Source organism: Zootoca vivipara, chromosome 4 (genome assembly GCF_963506605.1).
Source record: "Zootoca vivipara chromosome 4, rZooViv1.1, whole genome shotgun sequence".
In the NCBI taxonomy this organism is placed as follows: Eukaryota; Metazoa; Chordata; class Lepidosauria; order Squamata; family Lacertidae; genus Zootoca; species Zootoca vivipara.
The window spans coordinates 76917138-76944082 of record NC_083279.1 but is presented as its reverse complement, the minus strand read 5'-3'; the positions used below and the strand labels follow the sequence as shown (position 1 = coordinate 76944082).

The following is a 26945-nucleotide window of genomic DNA, read 5'->3' as shown; positions in this document are numbered from 1 at the left end:
TTAGTCTCAATATAGAAACAATTTTTGAATTTGATTGAATTTGTGTGACCAGCTTACAATTACAGAGAGTCTTATTTTTCACACAACACTGTTTGTGAATTGAAATCTCTGTGGCAAGCTAATGAACATTTTCAGCCTGGTTCAGAAACAAATGAGACAATACCATCCTTAAAATGAAAGCTTTTATTTCATGTTGTCTCCATGAGTTTTATAAAAGTCAACAGATCCTTATTTGGGCAAGTTAATTATTTGAATAACTGATTTTTTTTTAATTTTAAAAAGTTCTGTCTGCAATAACCTTGAAATTCACTGTCTCTCCCCCCTCCTTTAATGATTATTACTTATTTTTGATTCACAGAACTAAAAGAAATAGTATTTGTCATCCAGAGTCAAAGGAATTCTTTTCATTTGAAGAAAGCAGATGATCTAAAACAAAGTATTTTCAAACAAGCTGCAGTTCTTGGAAAGGTATGAATAGATAGCCTCTGTCTAAAAAATCATCAAGTTAGAGTTATAGTTCTGGAATATGTTGCACACAATATATTTAAGTAGGCACAGAATTCCATTTCATAAAGCTTCTAAGGGTTGATTAAGATGGTTGGAGGCCTCCTCCTCCCCCCCAAAGGAATACATGGAATGAAGTACTGCAAAGGAAGTCTTGTTAGATCACAAACAAAATAAAGCAAAACCCTGAGCATATGCCGTTTCACAGCAGTCACAAACAACAAACATTGCCACTCCCCAAACCTTGAAAAACATAAGTTACTCAGAATATGTGCACTTATCTCATCATTGCTTTGGCTCACTTCCTGCTTTAGTCCAGTTACCAATGTCCAGCCTAACCTATTTTACATGGCTGTTGTGAAGATATGGAAGGAGGTAATAAATGTCTGCAAATGGGAACTTCCTGTTTGTATTATAGACATGAGATTTCGATTCCTTTACAGAACATGGATGCATCAGTCTGTTTAGAGGGTCATGTACTGCTGCACCACTGCTCAAATTAGTACAGCTCCAAGGCTTCAACCAACCTTAATCAGGGTTGGGTTGCCTTAATCTGGCAATGATTGTGTATGTTAGGTCCCTACATTCCATTAAAAAATAAAACATGCTCCCACTTTCCAAAGTTCTGCCCTGAAAATAAAGCTGCTTAATCAAAATCATCTTAGTCAAAGAAAATTTAAAACCCACCTTTAGCACTGAGTTGCACTGGGTATTCTGACACAGTCTTTCTTCCTGTGTGCCCCCCCCCCCCGGGCTACTGACAAATAGAGTAGAATTTTTCCCCTCTTCACAGCAAACAATAAAATGTTTCCAGTGCACTGCACAACAGCAGGAGAAAGATCACCTGGGCAGGCAGGTGGGCAAGTGAGTGCATGTTATTTTAGTTGCTCCAGCAGCTCCACCTTCAACAAAAAGTTGCATACTTGCTTGCTTCATTCTGCTGAATTATACTTTTTTGTTGTAGGTCAGGAGTCAGCAACTTTTTTCTGTCAAGTTGCATTTCCTCAGAGGTAGTTTCTTGGGAGGCATGTGCTGCTGGTAGGTGGGCTATAGCTACTCCACATTGTTTTTCTTTTTGTTTTTCTCTCGTAAGAATCTCAAGAGAGGAAAAATGAAACATGGTAGAGTGGTGGTGATCTTAAGAGAGTCTGTGTAGGGAGGTAGGGAGTTGTGATGTTCTTAAGATAATTGCCACCCAAATTCTTCCTCTCTCTTTTCACATACCCCACCCCTCTATTAATTCACACACACATTCATTTGCCATAACTGTCTGCCTGTCCCTTTCTGCCGCCCCACCTCCTATGATACCATGGTTGCAGTAAAGAAAAGAAGCACATTTTTGCCGCAGTGTTTCTGCTCAGTGATCCTGTTGTTTCCCGCTATTCCTTCCCAGTGATCCAGCTGTCAGGAGACAGACAGAGAGAGATGGCTCAGAGGTACAACCACAGAGTGTAGTGGCTAGAGCAGGCATCCCCAAACTGTGGCCCTCCAGATGTTTTGGCCTACAACTCCCATGATCCCTAGCTAACAGGACCAGTGGTCAGGGATGATGGGAATTGTAGTCCAAAACATCTGGAGGGCCGAAGTTTGGGGATGCCTGGGCTAGAGCATCTTTCCAGGGGATGCTATACTGCTCTAGACCAAACGCTTTGCGCTTACACTTCCCAGTTTGTATCTACCTCATTGTTATTCTACTGGAACAGGAGCATCTTTAGGAAACCACTGGAGGGCAGGGGTGAAGCAAAAATTCTTTAGGGGAGGCTGGATCATTGGGAAGGGACTGGATTACTGAAGAGGCAGGAAGGGACAGAAGACACTGGGTGGGCAGAGCATCAAGGGTTGTATAACATAAGGCAGGCCATATGTGAATGCGATCCAGCTCTATTGTCACTGTAAAAAGCATGCAGCTGGTTTTTAAATTAATGGGGAACTATTTTCTGTGGGATATGCATTAACATAGATGCTAAAAGTCCAGATGTTTCTATTGGATTGATATGATTGTATACAGCATTTTCTAAAACAAACAAATGAAATTCTCTTGTTTCAATTCATCAGATGAGGGAAAGAAACAGAAAGCTGCAGCGACAGCATACTGCATCTATTCAGGGGCCCTGACAAATTCTGGCACTTCAAGCCAGAAGCTTAAAGCAAATATGTTGGAGTTTTGATGCCAGGGCGAAATAAATGGGAAATGCTAAATTTGTAAGGGGGGGGGAGAGTTGGAGGGAGGGAAGCTACAAAGCATCCCAAGCTATGTGAAATGTTCTGAGAGTAATACAGTCATGCTCCTTGAGTGGTTAGAAAAAAATGTTCGACTGCCTGATAGCGCTGTGAGATTTTAATCTTGATTGCAGTATAACATAATTGAAACAAAAGGCTTTTTATGTGGGTGGAAACCTATTTTAAAACGATAAAATAGTATTGAACAAGTAATTTATTGCACCCATCTATTAAATTCATTGTTACACAGACTTCATAAATACTACTGTGTAACACTTTAAACTCCTACATTATTTCCCAGTACGCCAGCGATTCTCAAAGTGTGGGGTGGGCTGCTTTGTGGGAGGCATATGGAACACCTGTGAGAGCAGTGCAAAGTTTCAGGAGGCAAGTGAGGTCTTCCACCAGTAACCAAAACACAGTTGGGTTGAATGACCCCTAGTAAAATGCCTTTGTTAATCCACTTACGCTTGTGGTGGGAATCTCTCTGTCATTTGCCTCATTGTCCCAACCTGATTTGGGAGATTGAGATGACATTACTCACCTGCAGAAAAGTTAGCTGTTGCTGAATTGTGGGTCCATTTGAGAAATACTGCATAAAAGCAATGGGAAGATGCCCATTTTGTATTCTTTGAAAAGCCTTACTTTTTAGTGCAAAATGCTTTGCTTCTGTTTGAAGTATTTTTATTTGCTTCAGTGAATGTTCTGTCATCAGTTTACATTGCAGAATGTTTTAAAAATAATAATTCCAGGCAGGTAAAGACTATCTTAGGGTAAAGGTTATTGTAGTAGAGATTTTTAAAGAAACTTTTAAAAAAACACTGAACGTGGTTTATTTTTGATCAGAGTTTCAATGTAAAATGATATAGAACACTTAAAGAAGCCTCATATGAAATACCTGGGGACATGCTTCCAGGCTGAAGAATTGGATTTCTGACACACTTTAATCTGTAGCTTTTCTATGTCCAAATTAATCATCATTAAAATTACACACAAGATTTACTAGCTACAAGCTCCTAAAATATACATTTTTGGTCAGGTTGCAGAAGGCTGTGGTAAGCAGACATTATGGGACTGAAACATTTGTGGCTTGCCTGATGGTGGCTACTGATACTACTAACTCATCTGAGGTGGTGCTGTTCATGCCCAAGTTTTGCATTATGGATCTTTGAAAAACAGGTTTGGGCATGCTTGGCATGGAAGAGAATGTTCCTTTTGGAGTCAGAAGTTAACAGATTGTCCACCAATTAGTCTAAAGAAAGAGTGATAGCTATAACGTCAGGTTCACCGTTCTCCTAAATTACTCTAATTAAAACTTTACTTAGGCAGAAAGGTTACCACTAGAGGTCAGTACTATGCACAGTTTTAAATGTATGTATATATTTTTTGCTGCACAACTTTTATGCAAATTATTACCACCACCACCACCTCAAATGATGGTTATGACAATAGAAACTGATCCTGCGACTTTTAACCCTGTTTAGGGACGCTTTTAATCTTTAATCAATTATTTTATTCTTCTGTTGGAAGCCGCCCAGAGTGGCTGGGGAAACCCAGCCAAATGGGTGGGATATAAATAAATTATTATTATTATTATTATTATTATTATTATTATGAACTCTGTGTTTCTCCTGTTGTAGCATCATTGCAGCTATGCAGGGATACAGAGTTTATGGCATTGGTTGGCTAGCATTCACTAGGGCTGAATGGCATTCACTCGAGATGCTCAACATAAATTTGACATTGTGTTTCTTTAATGCAAATATTTAAATAGTTTATATATTGCCTTTATATAACTCCATTCAACCAATCAGTTCCCAGGTTGGGTTTAAATCAATATAAAATAACACATCAACAGACACCAAAATGACAGCAATAAAACAGCAGATTTCATACTTAAAAAGTACTTTTTTTCTTTTTCAATTTTTAAATTCATTTTATACTTAAAACACAATAAAACAACAACCACAACATAACATATACATAACAATAAACACAAAATAGTATATCTTTCTCAATTCTTAATCTTTTCTTCACATTTTAGGGTGACTTCCTCGAGTTCCCCCTATCTGCACTTCATTAACAATCATCTTTAGCAAGTTCTATATCCCTTCAACTCATACACACTTTATATTAAACTTTCCTCAAAAATTAACCTATAATTCTAAACCTGCAGTTTCTATACATTTCCAAATCACTTCATACTAATCAATTTTGCAATATTTCTTTAAATATACTTTAAATTTATTCCAATCTTCTTCCACCGACTCTTCTTCCTGATCGCGCAGTCTCCCAGTCAGTTCAGCCAGTTCCATATAGTCCATCATTTTCATTTGGCATTCTTCCTCTTGTGTTTTCCAATTCTTAGCTATCAATATTCTTGCTGCTGTTGTGGCATACAGAAAATAAAAAGTACTTTTGCAAAGGACATTTACATAACCCCACTGCTGTCGTGTGAGTCTCTGGAGGTTCATACAGGAGTGTATGGGCTTTCTTAAAGCCCTTTGCAAACATAAAGGGGCTTTGAAGCCATTGCAGGTTCCCAAGCATCTCCTTTGCTAAGTTCAGTACCATGCCCAAGGAATGCAGTGAGATAAATCACAAACTAAACAACTCTGTATGTGGTTTACAAAAACTAATTAACAAAAATGGACAGCATTTCAACACCCATTACATGAAAATTTAAATAATATATACAATGCCAAAATAATAATGACATGCGCAACTCAGTATCTCAAAGCCAAGCATCTGGCAGTCACATTGGAAGCCCTGTATAGAGGACTTTGACAAATGTGATGTCATAATGGCATTTGATTGACCACTGAGTTACCCCACCTTTCTGTCAAATTTGGCCCATGAGACTGATCCTCGTAAAGATCCAGTGTAGGCAGTCCAAAAGTTTCCTCATCCCTCCCTTAGAGGAAGGGCAGGATATAAATGAAGCAAGCAAAGAAAAAGGAAGTAACTGATAGCAACCATTAAAAATTGTTCAGAGGGTAGTCAAATTACAGTCATACTGTAACTGGTGTTATAGGTGAATGTTCTGTTTGAATTAGATTTTATTACCTGTCCTAATGAGCTTTCCAGTGTTGGTTGGTTATGCTTGCCAAAACATAATTACAGGATATGTAGTTTCCATCTGTCTTGCTAGTGGATTGTTAATTTTTCTACATTCATTTTTTACTGCTGCATGTACGCATTTATTTTAATGTGAAGTAGTGTTAATAAGACATTCTGCTTCCTACTAGCATTTGGAGATGTTAATTGGCATACACAGTGTAGTTTAGTGGGGAAGAAAAATGTGACGCATTATTCTGAAACGAACCACTTTCATAAAAGAAAACATCTTTTATTCACATGAAATGAATAAGGCATACTTATATAAATTGCTTGTACAAGATTCCAAAGGATTGTGCCTTCCAGGGCCCATTTACAGCAACCTTCACCTCCACAAACTGTTTATGCAGTGGACAAAGTGCTAGCAACGATTTATTTTTTTGTGCTGTTCTTATACTTTGATTGTTGTCAGGGTTGCTTTTGTGTCTGGATTTTTACTTCTTGAAATATGGCAACCCTAATTGTTGTAGACTGCTTTGATATAGTTCATGAAATTGCAATATGGATATATTTTTATAAATAAATCATGCAGCCAAACATGTGTTCTGTCAACACCTGTTCCTCTTGGCTAATTAAAGCTTGCTGAGTGAGTATAACTGAATGGGTCCAGGATGTAATCAATATGCATCCTGGTGGGAAGGAGTGGTTCTGGCCATTTAGAAAGAGGAGATGAATCAACCACTCCTGAAAACATCCACCGTGGAACCATTGTTTTGTGACAACTACCACCTGTCATAAATTCCCCCTTCTGGGTGATTAAGATGATTGTGGTGTAACAGTTGCAAATAATCTTGGACGAAACCAGTTCTCTTGACCCATTGCAGTTGTGGTTCTGGCTGAATTGCTTTTGGTCAGCGTGATGGAATTGGAGGCACTGTTTTCCAGTATTTTTGGTCCTGTCTTCAGCATCAGTTGCAGAGAATAGATTGGGGTGATTATCTCTTGCATCCCTGACAGTTGGGCTGTGTGGTGCTCCAGAGCACCATCCTCTCCCTGATGCAACGTAACATGGGAGCGGTTATTAGGCAATTTGGACCAAGGTGTCATCAGTAGCTCTAGTTCTCTGCAACATCTAAATCGGGAGAGACCATGCAAGCCTTGGACCAGTGCTTGGACTCAGTAATGGGACCATCCTATCAGGATGCACAATTTCAGAATTGGGCTTTTTGTGTGGCAGCACTTCCCTTTTGGAACTCCCTCCCATTACAAATCAGACTGGGGCCTTATCTATTGTCTTTTCAGCATCTGCTAAAAGTGTCCCCCTATCAACAATCCTTTTAAAAACTTTATCCCGGGTTGTATTGGGCTTGGATTTGAATGGATGTTATGTATGTTCTGCTGTCTGTTTTATAGTTATTATTGCATTTTAACTTTTTATATATGTAACATATATATATTGTGAATCACTTTGGGATGCCTTATGGAAAGAGATGAATAAACAATTGTTTAATGGTAACCAAGATCTCCATGCTGGCAAGAAACAAGGGATGGACGAAAGAGAAGAGACCAACCTATGGCCACAGCACTCATCAACAGCTTCATAAAACATGGTTTATGAAGTTATGAAAAATCATTCAAACATGGCCATTGTCTGCACTGTCATGATCTTTGGCATCATGATAATGCAATTTTATATAGGATGGGGCTTGCTGCTGAATTGCGAATCATAGCAACCATTGTCAGAAGCTGTGTAGTGCAATTGTTTCTTCAAAAAAAAACCAAACACCTGCCATATGGTTCAGAATTACCAATTGATGAGTATAGGAGGAGTTCTGGAACGTAAGACGTTCCATCTGTGTAGTACCTCAAAAGTATATTGGCCATAATGGAGCCTCTACATTGACAACACAATCCTAAAGGCTAAGTATGGTGTATTATATTTACTAGAATAGCAACTGACAAATAATGTATCAGGATGCATTTGCCCCACTGCCCTTTCAGTGGGACCATTGTAGTTATAGTGACATTCAATATTCTGTGTGCTATGGAAGCTACTCATATCTTTAGGACTGTAGTAACTCTAGCTTACTATTCTTTCAAAATGGCAGTGTGGTGTAGTGGTTAAGAGCGGTAGACTAGTAATCTGGGGAACCGGGTTCGCGTCTCCGCACCTCCACATGCAGGTGCTAGGTGACCTTGGGCTAGTCACACTTCTTTGAAGTCTCTCAGCCCCACCCACCTCACAGAGTGTCTGTTGTAGGGGAGGAAGGGAAAGGAGAATGTTAGCCACTTTGAGACTCCTTAGGGTAGTGATAAAGCGGGATATCAAATCCAAACTCTTCTTCCTCTTTATCATGCATATCCAAATATTGTGGCTTAACAATTTTCAGAGATACACTTGTGTTTTTTTTAATCATCTCAATTTGTTCTACTTGGTATTTCAAAAAATTGGTTGAATGTGCTTTCAGATGACAAAATGCATAGGAGACTTTTTTTATTTAGGGATAAATGGAAATGGGAAGGAAATAGGCATTTATGTGAAATTTGTAAATGGACTTTAATTTCCTTAATACTGTATTTGTGACTTCAGAGCTTTTGCTTTTTGCTTTTTCTGTGTGGAAAACATCTAAGTCATCAAGATAATAAAATTGTTAAATTACCTAAGAGATCCATGTGAATTAGTTGCTTAAGGCTTATGAAACTCATTTTGCTTTTTGGAGCTTGGGCTAATTCTCTTGGGCTCCTTTGGGATGCTAAGACTATCATTGGATTAAAGCCAGTGACCGAGAGTATAAAATGATTAGGTTGCTATAAATTCCACTTATTACTTGCTGTTTGCTGCAGGCTGTACAAACAATTTGGCAGCATGCCTGCAATTATGCTGTTCATTTAAATTTTGAGTATAGCAGTAGGACTAACTGTGTTTCTATTTATGCTGTTTTGAATATAAAGTCCATTACTAGAATTATGTTCGAATGGAATTCTGTCTCTACAAAAATAGCATGCAGTTGACAACCTTGTATTTTGAATACATGGAAGATTTTCATATTTTAAAGCTGGACTTCACTTGTAAAACCTGATATGAAATACCGGTATCTACCGGTAATAAACTTCAGAATTTTAATTTATGAGAACGGATTGTTCCATTCATGTGAAAATTGCAAGGGTGTTATTATTTTGCTTAGTGCTGGTCATGAATAAATAATGCAACATTAGTATAATTATGCTCTTTAAATGGTGATAAAAGCATGCAAAATTAAAAAAATAAACTTGCTAAAGTGATATTAAATGACAATATCAGAAAATAAGAGTATTGCACAAGTTATCATGTTTATTGCCAATTAAAGGGTTACCTATAAATAGTTTTAAAGTAAAACTACTAGAGTGATAATTGTAAAATTATCCCAGCTACCTGGGCTTGATTCAGATCATCAGTGTTTGTGTTACCTTATTTATTGTGTGTTGGATCCAAATTTGGTCATGTTTAAAAGAGACCCATTGAAAATTGTATAGATTTTAATGGCTCGCCTCCAAGCATGACTTAAATTGGATCTAGTCCCACAATAAATATGAGAATATGCACTCTTAAGAATCCACAATTATCAAAAAGATACTTACCTAGCTTTCATATTGATTATTGCTATTGACACTATAGCCTAAAATAGATGAGAATTGTTTCCCCCACCCCAGTTCTTCAGAGTGGTGCTTGCCTTGCAGCATGAGGGTCGGCACTTTGAGAAGCCCTTCCAAAAAAACTTATTCTCGGGGTAACTTGTAAAGCCTCTTTAATCCTGGCCCCCATATAGAATTAGATGGGCAAGAAAGGTAACTGCTAGCCTGTGCCTGGTCTACTTGATTGCTGCCTGGCAGAGTGCAGTCCATGGGTAGGAAACATGGAATAAAATTTTCAAAAGGGCCGTTATCTAAAGGCACATGAAGCAGTTCTTCTAACTGGAGCTATGCAAGTTTGATGCTTGTTTAATTCAGTGAGTATTGGGGAACCGTATGTAATTTTTAGGAAGAAGTGTAGGTAAAAATATTGGGTAATGGTATGGTAAATGGGGTAATCTTGATGTGCTAAAACAACAGATAAAGTTGCAGAATATATATTCTTAGCAGTTGTAATGGCAAAATTGAAAGGAAATATTTGGAGGCCTGAGTGTGTAAATGAAGCTTGCAAGTACACTTGAAATTGTTTTTTTAAAGAACAAAATCCAGCCAGTTATTCTCAAAGAAAATCAAAGCATTTGTTGAAGGTTGCTCAGGCAGCGCTCCATTATTCCTTTCTTAAAAGGCTGCTGAGATAAGAAGCCCATCTTCTACTTGAAGGGAAATGTTTGACATGGAGCCTAACTTGCAAGCTTCCTCAGCTATAAATAGATTTACCCCCTTCATTCATCCTAGTAGAAAGCCTGCATTTGGTGATAGAAATAGCTGGCATTTTAAGAGACAAAAGTGTTTATGGTAGGACTGCTATGGAAGTAAAATACAGTACAGTAATTGCAATAAATGCCCAGTTGTTGAAAGAATTACGCATACTTGATTTATTGCCATTCAAATAGAATCCCAGTGTAGTAAAAACAAAAACAGCCCAAACTGCACAAGGTATCTGATACTTATTTTCTTCTTCTTCAGTGTTGAATATATTAAATTCAGATATCCCGAGATTTATTATAAAAGTGCAAGGAGCCAACATAAATTTGCCCCATATTTGTTATTTAGCATTCTATGGCAGGCTAATTCAGAAGTAGCAAGTTCAGGTCAATGAACCATAGTTTATTGCACCAGGAAAGACCATTGGAACCACATTTTTGTCTCTCCCCTTGCATGCCAGCTTCAGCACTTGTATACTGCTTAACTTACCATAGTTCCTATTAAATCTGAACTGTGGCTTAAACTCAAGGTATCCTGGTTATTAAACCTTGATTTATGCTAAAATATGCAAGTCTGGGTATAATAGGAAACACTGATTCAAATTAACCAGTATCCAAGGCACTGCATGGGGAAATGTGAGAGGAGTACATAGCCCAACCTTGTTCTCTGTTTCAGAAAGAATGATAGATTAAGCTGAGTTTGTCACTTCTAAACTGGCTCATGTATTGGTCAGTGTTTTCTCCCCTTTAACACTTATTTATAGCAAGCAATATTAGAATATCACAATTAAACCCTATAAAAATCAGATAAGAGCAGATAAAATAAAAAATTAAGCCAGTTATAAACATAATTAAAGTAAAAATAAAGGTTAAAACACAGAACAGTAGAGAATTGTTTTGTTAAAAAGAGTACAGCGGAAATGGGAAATTATAGTGAACACGTTTTGCAGGAAAAGCTGAAACCAAAATGTTTAAAACAATGTACAGTACTAATGTTTTATTAACATGTAAGTTGTAAAAATGTTTACCCTTTTCTTAAAGGAGATGCCCACAGTTCTGCTTATTCATCAGATGGACAAGCATGAAGGTGCATGGACCATTCTACCATTAATGCACGAGTAAGTGTGATACTGGGGTATAATTTGTGAGGCAGCTGCTCAGGCCAGTTCAAGTGGTTTTTGTTTGGTAGAACCAAAATCATTTGCAGTGAAAATGTAGCAGAAAGGGGTAGCTCACCCACCACCAATATTTGTTTTGAGCTAAATATTTTCCTTTTTTTGTTCTCTCATGTCTGCACACATTCCTTCTACTGCTCCTTTCACACATCCATCTTACTGTGCACATCATATCTGCAATACTCAACTGAAGGCCTTTTCTTTGGAGGAGGACTTTGATTTATAACCAATAGTGAGATAAAGGCAAGGCCATAAAGGTTCAAGAAGCTTATTGGAAGTGTGTGATGTTTTACAGATATTTACTGTGAGTGGATGTGGAAAAACATAGGGCCCTTGGAGCCAGTATAAAGGGGTTAGAGGTCATCTGTGGCGCACCTCGGATATGCCTTTCCCCTTTACAGTGGATGCTCGGGTTGCGAACGTGATCCGCGCAGGAAGCACGTTTACAATCTGCAGTGCCGTGTCTGCTCACGTGCGGGTTGCAATTCAGTGCTTCTGCGCATGTGCAAAGCGTGATTTTAGTGCTTTTGCGCATGCGCGAGCATCGAAACCCGGAAGTAACCCGTTCCAGTACTTCCGGGTTTGGCGCAACCTGAAGCGTCTGTAACCTGAGGTATGACTGTATAATGTTTTTTCCTGTTTTTTCCAGCTCGCATCAGCTACCCAAGCTCTTTACAATTGCACATTAAATATAATCAGAACAATAATTGGGAGGGCATCATATGAAACAGTCCAAAAATTGAAGGGAGAAACCAAGGGGCAAAAGACAGATTTAACGAGTGATTTAAAAACAAAAAAACCAACATTCCTTTCCTCTAGTGTGTGAAAGGGGCAAGTGTGCAAGCTTGAGATTTGCTGTTCATGTAATGCAGTAGTGAGGAATCTCTAGCTCATGGGCCTAACTTGGCCCAGCACAGTTCCCAATTTGACCTGCAAAACTATTCTCCCCCTCCCAAATAAGGTTACAAATGTGGTTACAAAAAGAATTGAGTGAGCTCACAGTTGTTTATTTGCATGATAGGCTCACAGTTGTTTATTTGCATGACAGCGAACCCCAGTGGGATTGGTTACAGTAAGTTGTTCATCACTAGGATCTCTGCAGTGTAGTCACAGGGGCTCACTGTCAGGGCCAGTCAGGTGATTGGTGCTGTCAGCAAGCATAGCCATGTCCCTTTGAAGGCACAGCTACACCTGTAAAAGACTTCGAAGGTGCATGCTGTAACAACTGATCAGATGATTGCTGGTTACGGTGTGTTTTGACAGGTAAGGGACACCTGTCCAGTTTCCTGTTATGTCTGAGCAGGGCTGTAACACTGCTTTTTGTTGCTTGAGGTACCCATTGCTATATTGCTGATGAAAATCAATTCATGTGACTCTTTAAATGTTCTTTATTTTTGCATTTAAGATACAATGCATATATTAGTAGCATACTTACCTGGGAGTAAGTCTCATTGAACTACTTTGGAGTAGACGTGTCTAGGGTCACACTGTTAAATCCTTCCCAGTCTTCTCAATAATCCCAACTTCTTCTTTTGTCAGTTTTTCTGTTACATACAGCAGAAATTCTTCATGGTTTTTCTTCTGTGAAGAAGATACAAGAATACATCTTGTAAAGCTACTGGAAATACTTGAAGGATATGACAAGTCTAAGGTGAAGTTAAATTCATTGACTACTTGCATTTTGAGGTAAAAATTGGAAATTTAGATTACTAGCTTAGAAATAGAGATGTTGGTTAATTTGCTTTTATATAATGCTCTAAGAATAAGGAAAGCTTTAATGAATAAAGAAATTCCCACTTCTGATAGGAGCACTTAATGACTAAAAATTATACTGCAGTGGGAACTGAAGGTAATTGATGAACATAGGTCAAAGAGACTACATTGCATTACACATTTTGGTACTGATTCCTCTACTTATCACTGTGCTCAAGATCAAACCTTTGAGATGTCCACGGACAAAACTACCCATGTACTGTGTTTGAATAGCAGTGGTATTAGCAACCAGTTTTTAAAAATAGAGATATTCACAGTAAGTGGCCATCTAGAAAATTACATACTAGTAGCCTAAATCAATTTGTGGAAAATTGGTAGAAAGCATTATAAAGACCAAAACTTTTAAGCAGTATCGAACAAGCCTTGCTGAAGAATCAGTCCAGCTTCTACAAAGGTAAGGTTGCCTAATCTAAATGTATAGAATTATTTAAATACATCATCAAGCCTCTGGATATGAATGAACCTTGAAAATGGTAGCAAAAATTTTGCTCCCTCTACTACACTTCACCACTCTTCTTGCATTCACAAAATATTGTGGTATTGTTTCTAAATGGTTTCCAGTGTGTGGCTAAGATAAAGTAATTACCACATATGGTCATGGAAAGATTCTTCCATTAATTGCAGCTAACAACTGTTAATTATATGAATAAACAGCAGATTAGTGTACACTTACTCCTGTTGCTTAGTTGACAAGTTGCTGAATAGAAATTTTAGTGTACGATTAAGATTCAGTATCTGTTCTAATGCCATGCATTTATTGGCCAATAACCTATCACTTCCTGGGCCAATGAATAAAACTTTTTACCACTGCTTGAGTGGTATGGGGAGGAAAGTTTGCATATAGACTAACCTTTTCTTGATTCACTAAGGTAAATAGTGCTGTCAGACTATTGTCACTAACTGTTCCACTGTGATCTGAAGAAGTGTGCATGCACACAAAAGCTTATACCAAGAACAAACTTACTTGGTCTCTAGGGTGCTACTGGACATTGTTTAATTATTAATTTACATATTTCAACTGCGTCAGAGCAACACGGCTACCTACCTGAATCTGTTCCACCTACAAATATAAAACAGTAAATGACATATACAATATCAACAATGAGTGAAAGACCTCTAATTATATGAGGAGTAGTTTGCCTATCAAAGTACTGTCTGCTGGTATATATTTATCAATTCACGTGGAAGCTGCATAACACTGATAGACAAAAGCGTCAGTGATGTATCGTCCAAAAGGGCGTGCGGCATTCCATATTGGGGATTTTTGAAGGAAATGAAAAGTTTATCTGGCCTTACGTTTCACCACACAGCTTTGTAAAAAGTATTCATTAGATCAGGCATCCCCAAACTGCGGCCCTCCAGATGTTTTGGCCTACAACTCCCATGATCCCTAGCTTAGAGGAACAGTGGTCAGGGATGATGGGAATTGTAGTCCAAAACATCTGGAGGGCTGAAGTTTGGGGATGCCTGTACTAGATACCCAACAGTGTCTCTAACAAAATGAGTATAATTAGGGACAAATGTAAGGTTCTACATTGAGGTAGGAATAATCAGCTGCACAAATATAAGATAGGGGACAGCAGGCTTGCAGAAATGATTTAGGGGGTCTTAGTAGACCACAAACGTAACATGAGTCAACAGTGTGATGAAGCAGTAAAAAAAGTTAATGCTATTGTAGGCTGCATCTACAGTAGTGTCCAGGTCAAGGGAAGTAATAGTACCACTCTATTCTACCTTGGTCAGACCGTACCTGGAGTACTGTGTCCAGTTCTGGGAACCACAATTTAAGAAGGCTATTGACAAGCTGGAACGTGTGCAGAGTAGGGCAATCAGGGTGATCAAGGATCTGGAAACCAAGCCTTATGAGGAATGGCTGAGGCTATGTACAGCCTGGAAAAGAGGAGATATGATAGCTATCTTCAAATATGTAAAAGTCTGTCACATGGAAGATGGAACAAGCTTGTTTTTTCCTGACCTGAACCAATAGATATAAGCTACAAGAAAGGAGATTCTGACTAAACATCAGGAAGAACTTTCTGATGGTAAGAGCTGTTTGACAGGGGAATTGACTCAGAAGGTGGTGGGCTTTCCTTCGTTTGAGGTTTTTAAGCAGAGGTCGGATGGCCATCCGTTATGGATACTATTATTGAGATTTCTGCATTGCAGGTGTTTGGACTTGACCCTTGGGGTCCCTTCCAACTCTATAGTTCTATGATTCTATTATTTTCTTCCACAGGAATATTTTTTAGGGAAAGCGTTACATGATGATGAATCTACAATTATTCACCATTATGCATTTGCAGAAAACCCTTCAATTTTTAAATTTCCAGATTTTGCTGCTGGCTGGGCACTTAGTATTCCACTTGTCAAGAAGTAAGAATTCAGTTTTGTGATCTTTCTAAATTTGTTTACTAAATGGTTGGTGTTTGTAAAATGCTCTGGAGAAGTAAAAGATTTATGTTAAACATTAAATGTCTCTATGTTTACATGTATATAAATTGAGATTAGACTTTGATCACAAATGAGCTTTTATCCAATGTTAAGTAACTGTAAACACTCTGTTCCCTTTTACTGCTTGCACTATCTCACAAGGGTATTATAAAGCACATTAATAAGCAATTACCTCTTCATAAATGTACATGTTGGGAAATACAGTAGGTATTTGCATTTAACTTTGTTTTATTAACATATAGGCAAAATTAAATGCTAGCCAAGTATCTTTTAGGGGTTCTTAGTAAAATACCTGGGCAAAAGTTGAGAATATTTAAATGCTACAGATGGGGAACATGAGAAAGCAAGAAATAATTGGCTACTGAACTGTGGATCTTCTTTCTGTGTCTGGAAACAAGTTGCCACAAGACTTACGCTCTTTTTGCTGCAACAGACTAAAAAGCTGCTCCTCTTGAAACTAGAAGCAAAAATATTTCTTATGGAGCTATTTTTAAAATCTCAAAGACTAATCTTCATGTTTCGTTGTGGAGAAATTGACAGTGTGAAAATGCTGAATAATGAGCCTTTCTATTACCTAAGCATATGCCTCCATTTAAAAAATAGGTGATCCACAGGCCATATCCAACCCCTAGCAGTTTTTTTTATGGCTCCCAAGACAACTACCAATTTTTAATATTTTTAAAAACTTACAATTTATTTATTACTTCTACTGACCATCATTCTTGGTTGTGGCAACAAAGTCCACAGGTCTAGGTGAAAATTTAAAGCCACCTCTGTCTTAGGTATTCAGCATTTATTTTTTCTGTTCACGTGGCAATCGCCTCTAGACATGTAAGCATGTGGCAGAACCTCTTCCCAGTGCAGAGATATTCTTGAAAGAGCACTGCAGCTGCCTCTGCTAGCTCTCTATATCTGGGAACTGGGATAGGGTGGTATGTATAGAGGCAGTAAAAAGAGGAAGGAAATAGATGAAGCAAGGATAGTGAAAAGTGGAGAAGAGTGGATTGGAATAATAAGAATAATACATAAAAAGCAGTATTGAAGTATGCATTGTCTTTTAGGATATTATGTGTTCATGCTTCTAGGTCAGGCATCCCCAAACTTCAGCCCTCCAGATTTTTGGACTACAATTCCCTTCTTCCCTGACCACTGGTCCTGTTAGCTAGGGATCATGGGAGTTGTAGGCCAAAACATCTGGAGGGCCGCAATTTGGGGATGCCTGAATCTAGGTAATAGCATGATCACTGAAAGCCTCTAGTTTGTATATACTGTATCCGATTTGTATGTGATGTGTGTGTGTGTGTGTGTGTGTGTGTGTGTGTGTGTATTATGTATAAAAACAACTCATTTTATTTTTATTATTTATTTTACTGCACAGGCTTGCAAAGAGGCTGAAGAATGAACCTTTGAAGTCAGATTTTACAATAGATTTAAAATATGAGGTAAGACCATTCTGTTACTCTGAAAATTTTGCTTTTGCTGTTACCTATCTTGGGTCCATGTGATAGGAGGAGGGAAATGATACAAGTGTTTATTTCCTTCCTTTGTTCATTATATGGAATAGTGAAGACCAATATGATACGCTAGTAGTGAACTTATTCTCTGAGTGCCAATCCTTATGTATCCAAAACAGCACTACCCATACATAGCAGGCTCAGGGAGAATCCAAAATTTGCAAAAGTACCAAAAATATTTTTGGGTGATGGGGATTTAAAGAGGTGAAAAATAGCAACAACCTCAGAACAGCTCACCGACAACTGAGCATGTTTTAGCACCCACATAATGCATATTGACTGTTGGGAGAAGAAAAATGGGGTGGGGGTGGTAACTGATGGAATGGAGTATACTGAAAATGGGCATGGTTGCCTAGCTGGAACTCTGAATATGAGCACTCCATGTTGAAACATTTTCTTTCAGGCTCCACATAGTATTATTTTAGCCTATGCAGATAATAGGGGATAGGATTCAAAAAGCTACTAATGCAAGGAGCTTGTGCAAACACAGTGACTTTTTACTACTTTGTTTTTGAACAGCTAGTTCCTCCATATCACACACCATTTTTGAATCTCCATTCAGTTTCCAAGGCAGTTTACCATGCCGCTTATGCCTGGCTGGCAAAAACAACTCCAAAATAACCATGAATGCATGGAACTAGACTAGTTGTATGGTTCTTTGTTTCCTAGCTTGTATTATGCTCTCCTTGAAATCTGTGTGAACTATATGGTAAGCTACATGTGCACAAACATGTACAGAAGCATTATAAACCTGGGGAATATTCCAGTCCACAGCAAAAGTAGAACACTAATTGACATGAATACAGCTGTGTTAGTGGTCATCCAACAAAGCTGATGCAGTCTGCAATCTGTATTCCAGCTGAAATCCATTTTGCTAATGTCCAGAAGAGAATCTAATCATGTCATGTATGCCAAACTTTCCTTCTAACTCATGCAATATTGCAGAAACCGTCTTCCACAGTTGTCTGAAAAATAATTGCTGGTAGCAGGGGAAAGGTTCATAAATACTGTATATTCCACATGTTCTCTCCTCTGCAAGATGCCAGTCAGTAGCCCGTTTTGGTGCAATGCCTTATTCATGAGCTTTTCAAAGGTGACCCCATATCACCATATCAACAATACAGTGTGGTATCATGCAGTACAACCCTTTTAAAAATAGCACATTACTTCTTTCATTTATTAGCAAAAGGTATAATGAGTTGAATAGCACTCTTTGTAGGCTGTCAAACTAATTCAGACCTTTTCGGGAGCTCTGGTGCATGCCTGGACATGACAAAAAGGCTTCTGCATTCACCTGAGTGCTGGGGATTCACCTGGGAAATTGTTTCAATTCTTCAGGCTTTATTTTTAACCCATCCAGGACTACGCTGATTCAAATCCTGTCGTGCACCAAAACAGAAAGGACAGGAAAGACTCGTTCAATAACATGGGTATCACATGGGTATCAAGTTTTCCCTTTTCTCGCGAGGAAGCCCTATTCAGCATAAGGGAATTTCCCTTAAAAAAGGGGAGAACTTGACAGCTATGCACAGTTGTTAAAGCAGAAGTTCTTATTTGATAGCTGTTCACTGCAAGATGTTCTGATTTAAAAGAAAGAAAGAAAGAAAGAAAGAAAGAAAGAAAGAAAGAAAGAAAGAAAGAAAGAAAGAAAGAAAGAAAAGATTAAATATGGGACATTTTTATCTCTCTCCCTCAAAACACAGGACATGAATTCTGCCTAACCACAATTAGCACAGATGTGCTGGATGTTAAGAAGTGAAAATTTCATCTCTAGTAGCCTCAGATTACAGGAGGGGTTTATCTGTCCCATTAGCCAGGAATATGTGTTTGAAAATGGAGCAACACATATATGTGTAGGTCTTCCTTCTTCACTTGATTTAATGATGTTCAGATTGGGGACAAGGGCATTTCTAGTGGCAGCTGGGAATCTACGCTTGTGGAATTGCAAGCTACATTTAATAGTAATGTGATATATATTTAAAGGTTAGCATTCTTTTTCCTTTTCCTGTGACAATTTATAGTAACGCTAGGCATTATTGAAAGTGAAGGGAGTTGTGATATGCTCCTGTGCACTCAAAAGCATCTGATGCCTTGGGTCATTATTTCATTCCTGTTCCTTTCAACCACATTCAGTATGCTGCTGTGCCTTTCCAGATGGAATATAATTCATTTTTACTGTATTCTTTTACAGCCCATCTTTTGGGTGTATTAATTCTTCCTTTTAAGGATACATGCTGAGCCCATTGTGGATTTTTTTTACAATTAATCCTTCCAGGGTTCCTTCTCCCCCACCTAGTATGAATCATAAGATGTCCTATTCCCATTGCTTTCTAACTTTTAACAAGCCATGAGCATCATGAGTTCTTTGCTCGTTACTGTTAAAGACTGGAAATTATCTAGGTCTTAGGACGTCTGTGGGACAAAAGCACGTGATATAAAAATTACAAAGCAGTCAGCTCAGTCCTTAAAATTTTCCACTGATGCAAAAGAAGATTGCACACCTCTTTATCTTACGAAGTTATGTGTGTTACATTGCCACATTGTGAAGTAGTATCAAGAAAGCACACTAATGCAGTAGTCAAAATACACATAGTTTTAAAATGTGTATTTTACAAATGTTCTTTTTCTATTTGATTGATTTCCCACAAATTTACGGACTTATTATTGTTCAAATGTTAAAACTAGCTGCAGAGAAGAATGCGTGTCTGCACAGCTGTGAACATTTACCAACTTTCTCAGACATCTGTTCTTGTCAGTCTTAACTAAACTTATTTTCAGTTTGTGTTTTCCTCTTCTCAAGCTGGGAATAAACAATAGTCACTGAACATATGTGATGTCTCATGAGATGGCAGATACATTGGTTAGATGTAGAGATCTGTGAAAAGATTAGTGATGCAGGTGAATTTGCAGTTGGTAGAGTTTGAATTAGAAACTCCCCCAATTTGAAAAGCCTCACTATGCTTTGAGCTGAGCTGGTCACCTGTAAATGAGGGTCCAGTTCAAAATTGAATTTGCTCCTGCCGCAGCACTAGCCATTAGGGTTGAGTGCTATATCGTTCAAAACGGGTTTCAAGTCCATCCTATAAAATAATGTCCAAGTTGTCCCTGCGTCCAAGCTGTCCCGTGTGTCCCTGGGTCACTGCGCATGTGCCCCAGGGATACAGGGATTGGACAGCAGAGACTGCGCGCGCGCACTCTCCCCCCCTCCGCCTCCTCCAACCGCCGCTCCCGCCGGACACCGCCTCACTGCAGGGCACGTCAGGGAAGCGAGGGTGGAGGCCGGCGAAAGCCTCCTCACAACCCTCCCTGGCCGTGAGGAGCGGCGGTTGGAGGAGGCAGGGGGGGGAGAGTGCGCGCGTCCTTGCTGTCGGCGGCTGGGGGAGAGGAACGGAGCGCATTCTCCTCCTCCGTTCCTGTCCCCCTGCCGCCGACAGCAAGGACAGGTCCCAGGGTTCGGAGAAGCGCTTCTTCCTGTCGGCGGCTGCGGAAGAGGAACGGAGGAGGAGAACGTTACTAAACGGGCTGAAATACACTAGTATTGTGATAACTGCTTTCATAATTTTTTGACCCGGCAATATATCATGAATCATTGTGTATGTGTTATGCAAAAATCACAATGTGTGAAAAGCCATGAAGCAAGATATTTCCCATCCCTGCTAACCATCCCTCCATCTCTAACCAAAATTTGTACCCTTCTCTGAGAAGAGAACTGTTAGGGCCCTCTCTGGAGCAGAGTTTGAGAGTTGTCGGGGGAGAATGGAGAAAGGCAAAGCCTCAGTGCACAAATAGAACTTTGCTAACAGAGTGTTGGATTACAGCACTCTGTCTCTAGCAAGCCCTCTCCAAGTGCTTGTTAGCCCTTATTAGATGCATAGGAAGGCTCCTAGCACAGTACAGTCTGCACTGAATAGCAGCACTTCTCCAGTGTTATTTATCAAAATTTATTTGAAAATAAATAAATATATCTCATAAAATATAACAAGGCAGCTTTCAACATACAAAATGCAATAAAATCAACCTATAGATATCTATAAAACAGAATTAAAAACATCAGTAGATGCTGGAAATCTTTCCTAGTTCTTCCTGGAGATGTCAGGTATTAAACCTAAGGCCATCTGCATGCAAAGCATGTGCTCTAACACTGAGCTATAGCCCTTATTCTTCTTAAAGAGACCTTTTTTTGCTTGGGATAGGAATGGAGGCACTATGAATAAATCTAGGGTGATTGAAAGGAAAGGTTCCTGGTGTTTGACATGATATATCTGTGGTTTTATTGGGAGGAGAGCTAGTAGTTTATCAGTAGTATACTACTGTACACCTGCACACATATAATTATTCACATAAGCTCTGGTTTAAAACTTCAAAACTCTCTTACACCACAAGATAATATATGTGAGTGGATAATATATTGTTCTCCCATCTTTTTTCTAACTTCTTATACTAAAAGCCATTTGCATTGAATTTTAATAGCATGAATATATTTCAACATTAATTATACCTTTTTTGTATTTTGAAAGATTGCGCTTTATATCTGGGAGAAAGGCAGTGGACCACATCTCACCCCAGTGCCTGAGTTCTGTACAGAAGACTTTGACTCTCCTAATGCTGCTCACTGTGCCACTACATTTGCTAATTTCCTCCCACTTTGTGTAAGTATTTTCAGACTGGTTTTTTCCTGTAAAAAGACATAAAGAGGGCCTATTTTAATCCACCTTTAACTGTTCTAATTAGTTCTTTAAAATTTCTCAAGGTTGAGGACTTTGCAAGATACTTTAGATGCAAGTAGTACAAACAGAAGTTTGCTCTTCCATTCCCCTTAGTCTTTCTGCTTTATGTTATTATTACTCAGACTTGGCCTGTTGTGGTTCACATTTTGTTAAATTGGTATGATCTTGGCTTGGGCTGGAAGTTTGCAAAAATAACGCTATTTTCTTTTTCCATTCCTGGAAGTGTTGTGATCTTGTTTATGTAACGAACATTGCTATTTACAGCACAGCAACTGTTATTGATCTATTTGATACTCCTATGGGTATTGTAATTTGCCTGTCTAGGCATTTTAATTAATTCTTTTATTTTGAGTTCTATACTGCCTTTCTGCCAAAGCATCCAAAGCAGCTACAATTTTAAAATACTAAAACAAATGCATTATGTAAACAAAGATTAGCAAAGTCCTCTCAGGCCAACTGGGAGCTGTTGGTGCAAGAGTTTACTTCCCTTGGCTCCCACACTTCTGCCTTTCCTGAGAGCACACAGATCTCTCTTAATCACCACTAGGGAAGGTAGGGAAGGAGCTGCCCCAACAATATAATATGGTAATGAGGTTGGGTGGCCATCTGTCATGGATGCTTTAGATCAGGCATCCCCAAACTTCAGTCCTCCAGATGTTTTGGACTACAATTCCCATCTTCCCCGACCACTGGTCCTATTAGCTAGGGATCATGGGAGTTGTAGGCCAAAACATCTGGAGGGCCGCAGTTTGGGGATGCCTGCTTTAGATGAAATCCCTGCATAGCAGAGGGTTGGACTAGATGGCCCTTTGGATCCCTTCTGAGTCTATGAATCTATATGTTTTTGAAAGAAGAAGCCCAAAGAAACTGGGGTGGTGGTGAGAGGGGCAGAGAGTTAGATGAATTTTAATATAACAACAAAACAGTAAAAATCACATATTTTATAAAATGGTTTATTACAATATTAGTTTGGATGGGGATGGGGTCAGAATTCCATATACAAACTCCAGAAGTCATGAAGCCTCTTTCAAAAAACTACACTAGCACTATATGTCTACTCTGCGCCTTATTTCTTCGTGGCAGAGAGAAAAATATTAAAAATAGTATAATTTTATATTTGAGTGGGGCACATAGGGGTACATGAACAACAAATGTGGCTGGCTGCCCTGGTACATCTAGTGTGAGTGGAGAGGGGAAATGAAAAAGTGTGTGCATACTGTATGTGGAGTCACAGGCAGAGTGAGATTTTTCAAAAAAGGTGAAATAGCTCAGAAGATATAAGAAGCTAAAAGGGTGGGTACTTTGGACTGTTGAGAAGAGCTGGAGAAGATGGCTGGAAGCAGGAAACAGAAGGAGAAAGGGAAAAGAAAGCTGACTTCTGTATAGGATCAACTATTTTGGCCCATGATTTTCTGTTTTGCTGTTATTTAATATTGGACTGTTCACTGTTGTAAGGAGTGCAAGAATGCAGTGTATGAGAAGCTCTTTGAGCAGTGGAAAGGGCTAAGTATTTATTATTTATTCACTGGCTGGATTACATTTCTTTCCCCTTCACTATTTATTGAATTATTTCCCTCAAGCCTTTCAACCTCTGTGCCCTCAATTTCATTGTTCTCTAAGCAAGCCTATGGTCCTTTGGAAAATAGTTTGGTATGTGTGTGTTTTTAACTCATAATGAAAGTCCATCCATTTTATTAAGCTCTAAAGAGAAAATGAAGACCAGTTCCATTTTTTTATTGTCTTGATTTAAATAAAGCAAAAGCCAATTATTATTTCCTGTTCATTCTTTACCTACTGTGAGGCTGTTTTATTAAAGACTGTAAGTGTGTGATGTCCTATGTTCAGAAGACTGTGTTAAAGTGGGCTAACAAGTGGACCATTAACAAAACTTTTGCAGAATAGCATTCTGCAGCATTTGTCAGTCAGTCATGCATTCCTCCACAACGCTGCATTTTTCATTCCTCCCCCCCCCCGTCTTATTTTTTATTTCCCCCACCATTCTCTAGCCACTGAACACACTGTCCTCAATGAGCTGCTTTGGAAGTGCCTCCCCTTCATTTATGTTTCTTGCCTCTAGATATTTTTGAACTTCTGCAAACAATAGGGTTTCCCTGGGCTTACCGATACTGTCCCCTTGTGCATGCATAGTGCCATTGGCCATGTAAGACCCAGCCCTCACCTCTCAAGATAAGAAATAGAGGAAATGATTATGACAATTTCCAGAGCGGTAGCCATATTAGTCTGTCACAGCAAAACCAACGAAATGTCTTCTGGCACTTTCTATCTGTTAGATGCCACACAAACTCCTTGTTTTGGGGTTAATTTTATGTGTGTGTGTGTGTGTGTGTCGCTGAGGTCAAAGTGATGTTAGGCCACATCCTTAGTAAGGACCTAGACCCCATAGTAGTGCCACTAGAACTGTGCTGCTAGTTTCCTATGACCATTTAAAAGCCCTCTTGCCATGTGCCAAACACCTGCTGAAACAGGGGACATCCAGTTAGTACGGATGTTGGCTGATCAAAGGAAAAGGGCTAAGCCCCCACTGGGTTTCTTGAAATCCCTTGGGCTTGCTTTAAAGTAGATATTTTGACTTCACCTGTGGTATGAATGATGGGATGATCCAGCCAAAGAAAAGTACGTCAAAATCACACCGATTTCCATGGGAAAGTTAATCACATGCTTATATCCCTCCTGTTGAAATAGTGGGACTTTTCAATACCACCATGCATACTTTTGGGCTGTATTATGCCTTCAACATTCGCACCCCTGAAGTTAAATATTTCCTTTTGTTCATTTGCTTTCCTTATGTGTTGCAACTGACTTCAGCCAGAATTTCAATTAGAATTTTAGTGGATAATGCTGCTAGGCAACATTGATATTTTTGAATTTTGAAAGTATTTCTTGTTATGTTGCCTTAAACTGCTTTTTAATGTAGATTTTAGAGCTATATCTTGAGGGTATCTTTACAACAGCTTGTTCATTCAATATAAACCTGAATGTTGAAAAATGTAGCTGACATTTTATTTTTAGGGAGATCCTGTGAAGAAAACAGATATCTTTGTTGCTGTAAAAACATGCAGGAAATTCCATGGAGACAGAAGTAAGTTCCATATTTAAGGATATCTTTATATAATTTCTGCAGCTAATTTAAGCTAAATAAAATCTTGAATGCAATATAGCCCCTTTTTGGTTTTGAATATTTGTTTGTTGAAATTTTAATGTTGGAAATAACTTGTGGAGAGATTATGTGAAGTAGAGTGAAGTAAGTAAGAATATCATTTCCACTGAAAGTAATTAGTCAGTGAAGTTTTCAAAGCTATGTTATAAATCACATGTGCTAGAATTATTGGTCTGGCTTCTAAAATGTGTTCCCATTGCTTTTCATGACCTATTTAGAATGTTTTATCTGAGCAACAATGAGGAAATGTTCACTTTTTAAGAATTTAGCATGTTTCTGAAGACATTTGGTCTTTGAATCTACCTTCAGATTGCTACCAGGAACTAAATGAATATAATGGGGAAAGCTTTTTTATTTCCTAGGATTATTTTGAGGCTATTGGTATGAAAATTGCAATGCCTTCTTCAAACTTAAAAATACTAAATGTATGGTAATTTTAAAAGCAGCTACTGAAACTGGACAGAAGTTTTACATTTTATGTCTTCCAGAAACACTAGTATAAAAAACCAAAGAACATTTACAAAACCAAGTTGGTGACTATATCCCCAGAGTATTTCAAAGGCATATATATGTCTGTATCTGAATACACACCAGGGAAGCTTATTCTAAGCTACAGCCTTTCCTAAGAAGTCAGTTTCTTTTTCCCTGGCCCACAAAAAGTACTCTGTGCCTCTTGGGTATGATTTGACAGTAAATCCTGGGATAAAATTTGTCTTGCTATATTTATTCATTGCCTTCCAAACTGAAAGGGTTCATATTTGGGTTAGTGTTTAGGGCTCGGTTCTAAACATTGTATTCAATTCAATTCAATGATCTTGAATGTGATATTTGGTCGCATAGATATTGAAAGATATTGGATGTCATAAAGCCAGGCCACCTGCCCCTAGTCTCTCCTAGTTAGAAAATGAGAACCTTGATTAATACATACTCTATATATTCTTTTCTCCTTCACCCATTAGTCAGTGGGATATTCCATAAAGTATATTTATTGCAGTGGGGAGTAGAGAATTTGTGACAAAAGCTGGAAGATATATTGGTTAAAACTGGGCGAAGCGTGACATGGAGCGAATGCGTGGACTAAAAAGCCTTTAAATGTGTTGTCTGGTGGATGGTCTCGGTGTTTCTTTGAAATTCAATATTCCTTATTTGTGAATATCGAGAGCCACAACCTTCAGCTATTCAACATTCAATAAGATGGTGGGAAGGCATTATCTTTTCATCCATTAGCAATTTTTATATCTTCTTAGCCACCTGTAGGGGATAGAGTTGCCTGAAAAGCAGGGGGGAAGTACATTTCAGACATTCTGCATCAATCTGTATGTGAAAGTGATGATGGTTTACATCTACAAAATAGAGATGTTTCATTTTTGAGATGCATTGGACATGTGACACTGAAAGAAAACCATAGGGGGTCAGCATACCTAAAAAACCTTGGTAAATTTACCGTATTCCCCCCCCCCCTAATATACATTTGTACTTTATTGCCATCCTTCAAAAAAGGGGGGGTAATAAGATTTCCCTAACAATTTCAGGGGGGTGAATATTTACTAGTGACATTGTATTGCTAGTTGAATTATTTTTTCTTTCACCATTACTGATTTAAGTTAATGTTGTTGGCCTCTGCCTCGAGAGACAATGGACTGTGCCTGTAGTGTTGAAGTCAAACTGCTGGGGGATCACAGAGCCTGCTGTGGCTGCAGAGACTGTTAACTCGTAACTGTTGCCTCCTGTATTGTTGCTGTGTTAGCTGCACTGAAGTGCGTATGGAGGTCCTGGGTTGCCCAGACAACCAATCCCCTACCCCACCCCCGGGCTCCAAAGGAAAACAGAGCAATTCATTTGGTACCAGCTTGGCAGCAGGAGTTTTCAGAAGGACGTGTAAAGTCTCCATCCAACTACCTTAGAAAGTCCAGATTTGTGTAGGGTGTATTCCTAGGCCTTTTCTTCAATATTGTATTCATATACAGAAGTGT

General features: G+C 38.7%; 1 protein-coding gene across 3 annotated transcripts in view; it reads left to right on the top strand.

Annotated features, from left to right (window-relative positions):
- Nucleotides 1–26945, top strand: part of B3GLCT (beta 3-glucosyltransferase) — a 75110-nt gene that overhangs the window by 27431 nt on the left and 20734 nt on the right. Inside the window, exons 1-8 of one of the 3 annotated variants that reach the window (XM_035114907.2) lie at nucleotides 360–468; nucleotides 1469–1542; nucleotides 11196–11272; nucleotides 12869–12980; nucleotides 15339–15475; nucleotides 16932–16995; nucleotides 21585–21716; nucleotides 24825–24894. In XM_035114907.2, coding sequence (XP_034970798.2) covers nucleotides 11199–11272; nucleotides 12869–12980; nucleotides 15339–15475; nucleotides 16932–16995; nucleotides 21585–21716; nucleotides 24825–24894 — 589 coding nt within the window. In that variant the 5' untranslated portion in view covers nucleotides 360–468; nucleotides 1469–1542; nucleotides 11196–11198. Of the gene's footprint in view, nucleotides 1–358; nucleotides 469–1468; nucleotides 1543–11195; nucleotides 11273–12868; nucleotides 12981–15338; nucleotides 15476–16931; nucleotides 16996–21584; nucleotides 21717–24824; nucleotides 24895–26945 lie in introns of those variants that run through there. The other 2 variants (XM_060273802.1, XM_035114902.2) reach the window with 2 other exon arrangements.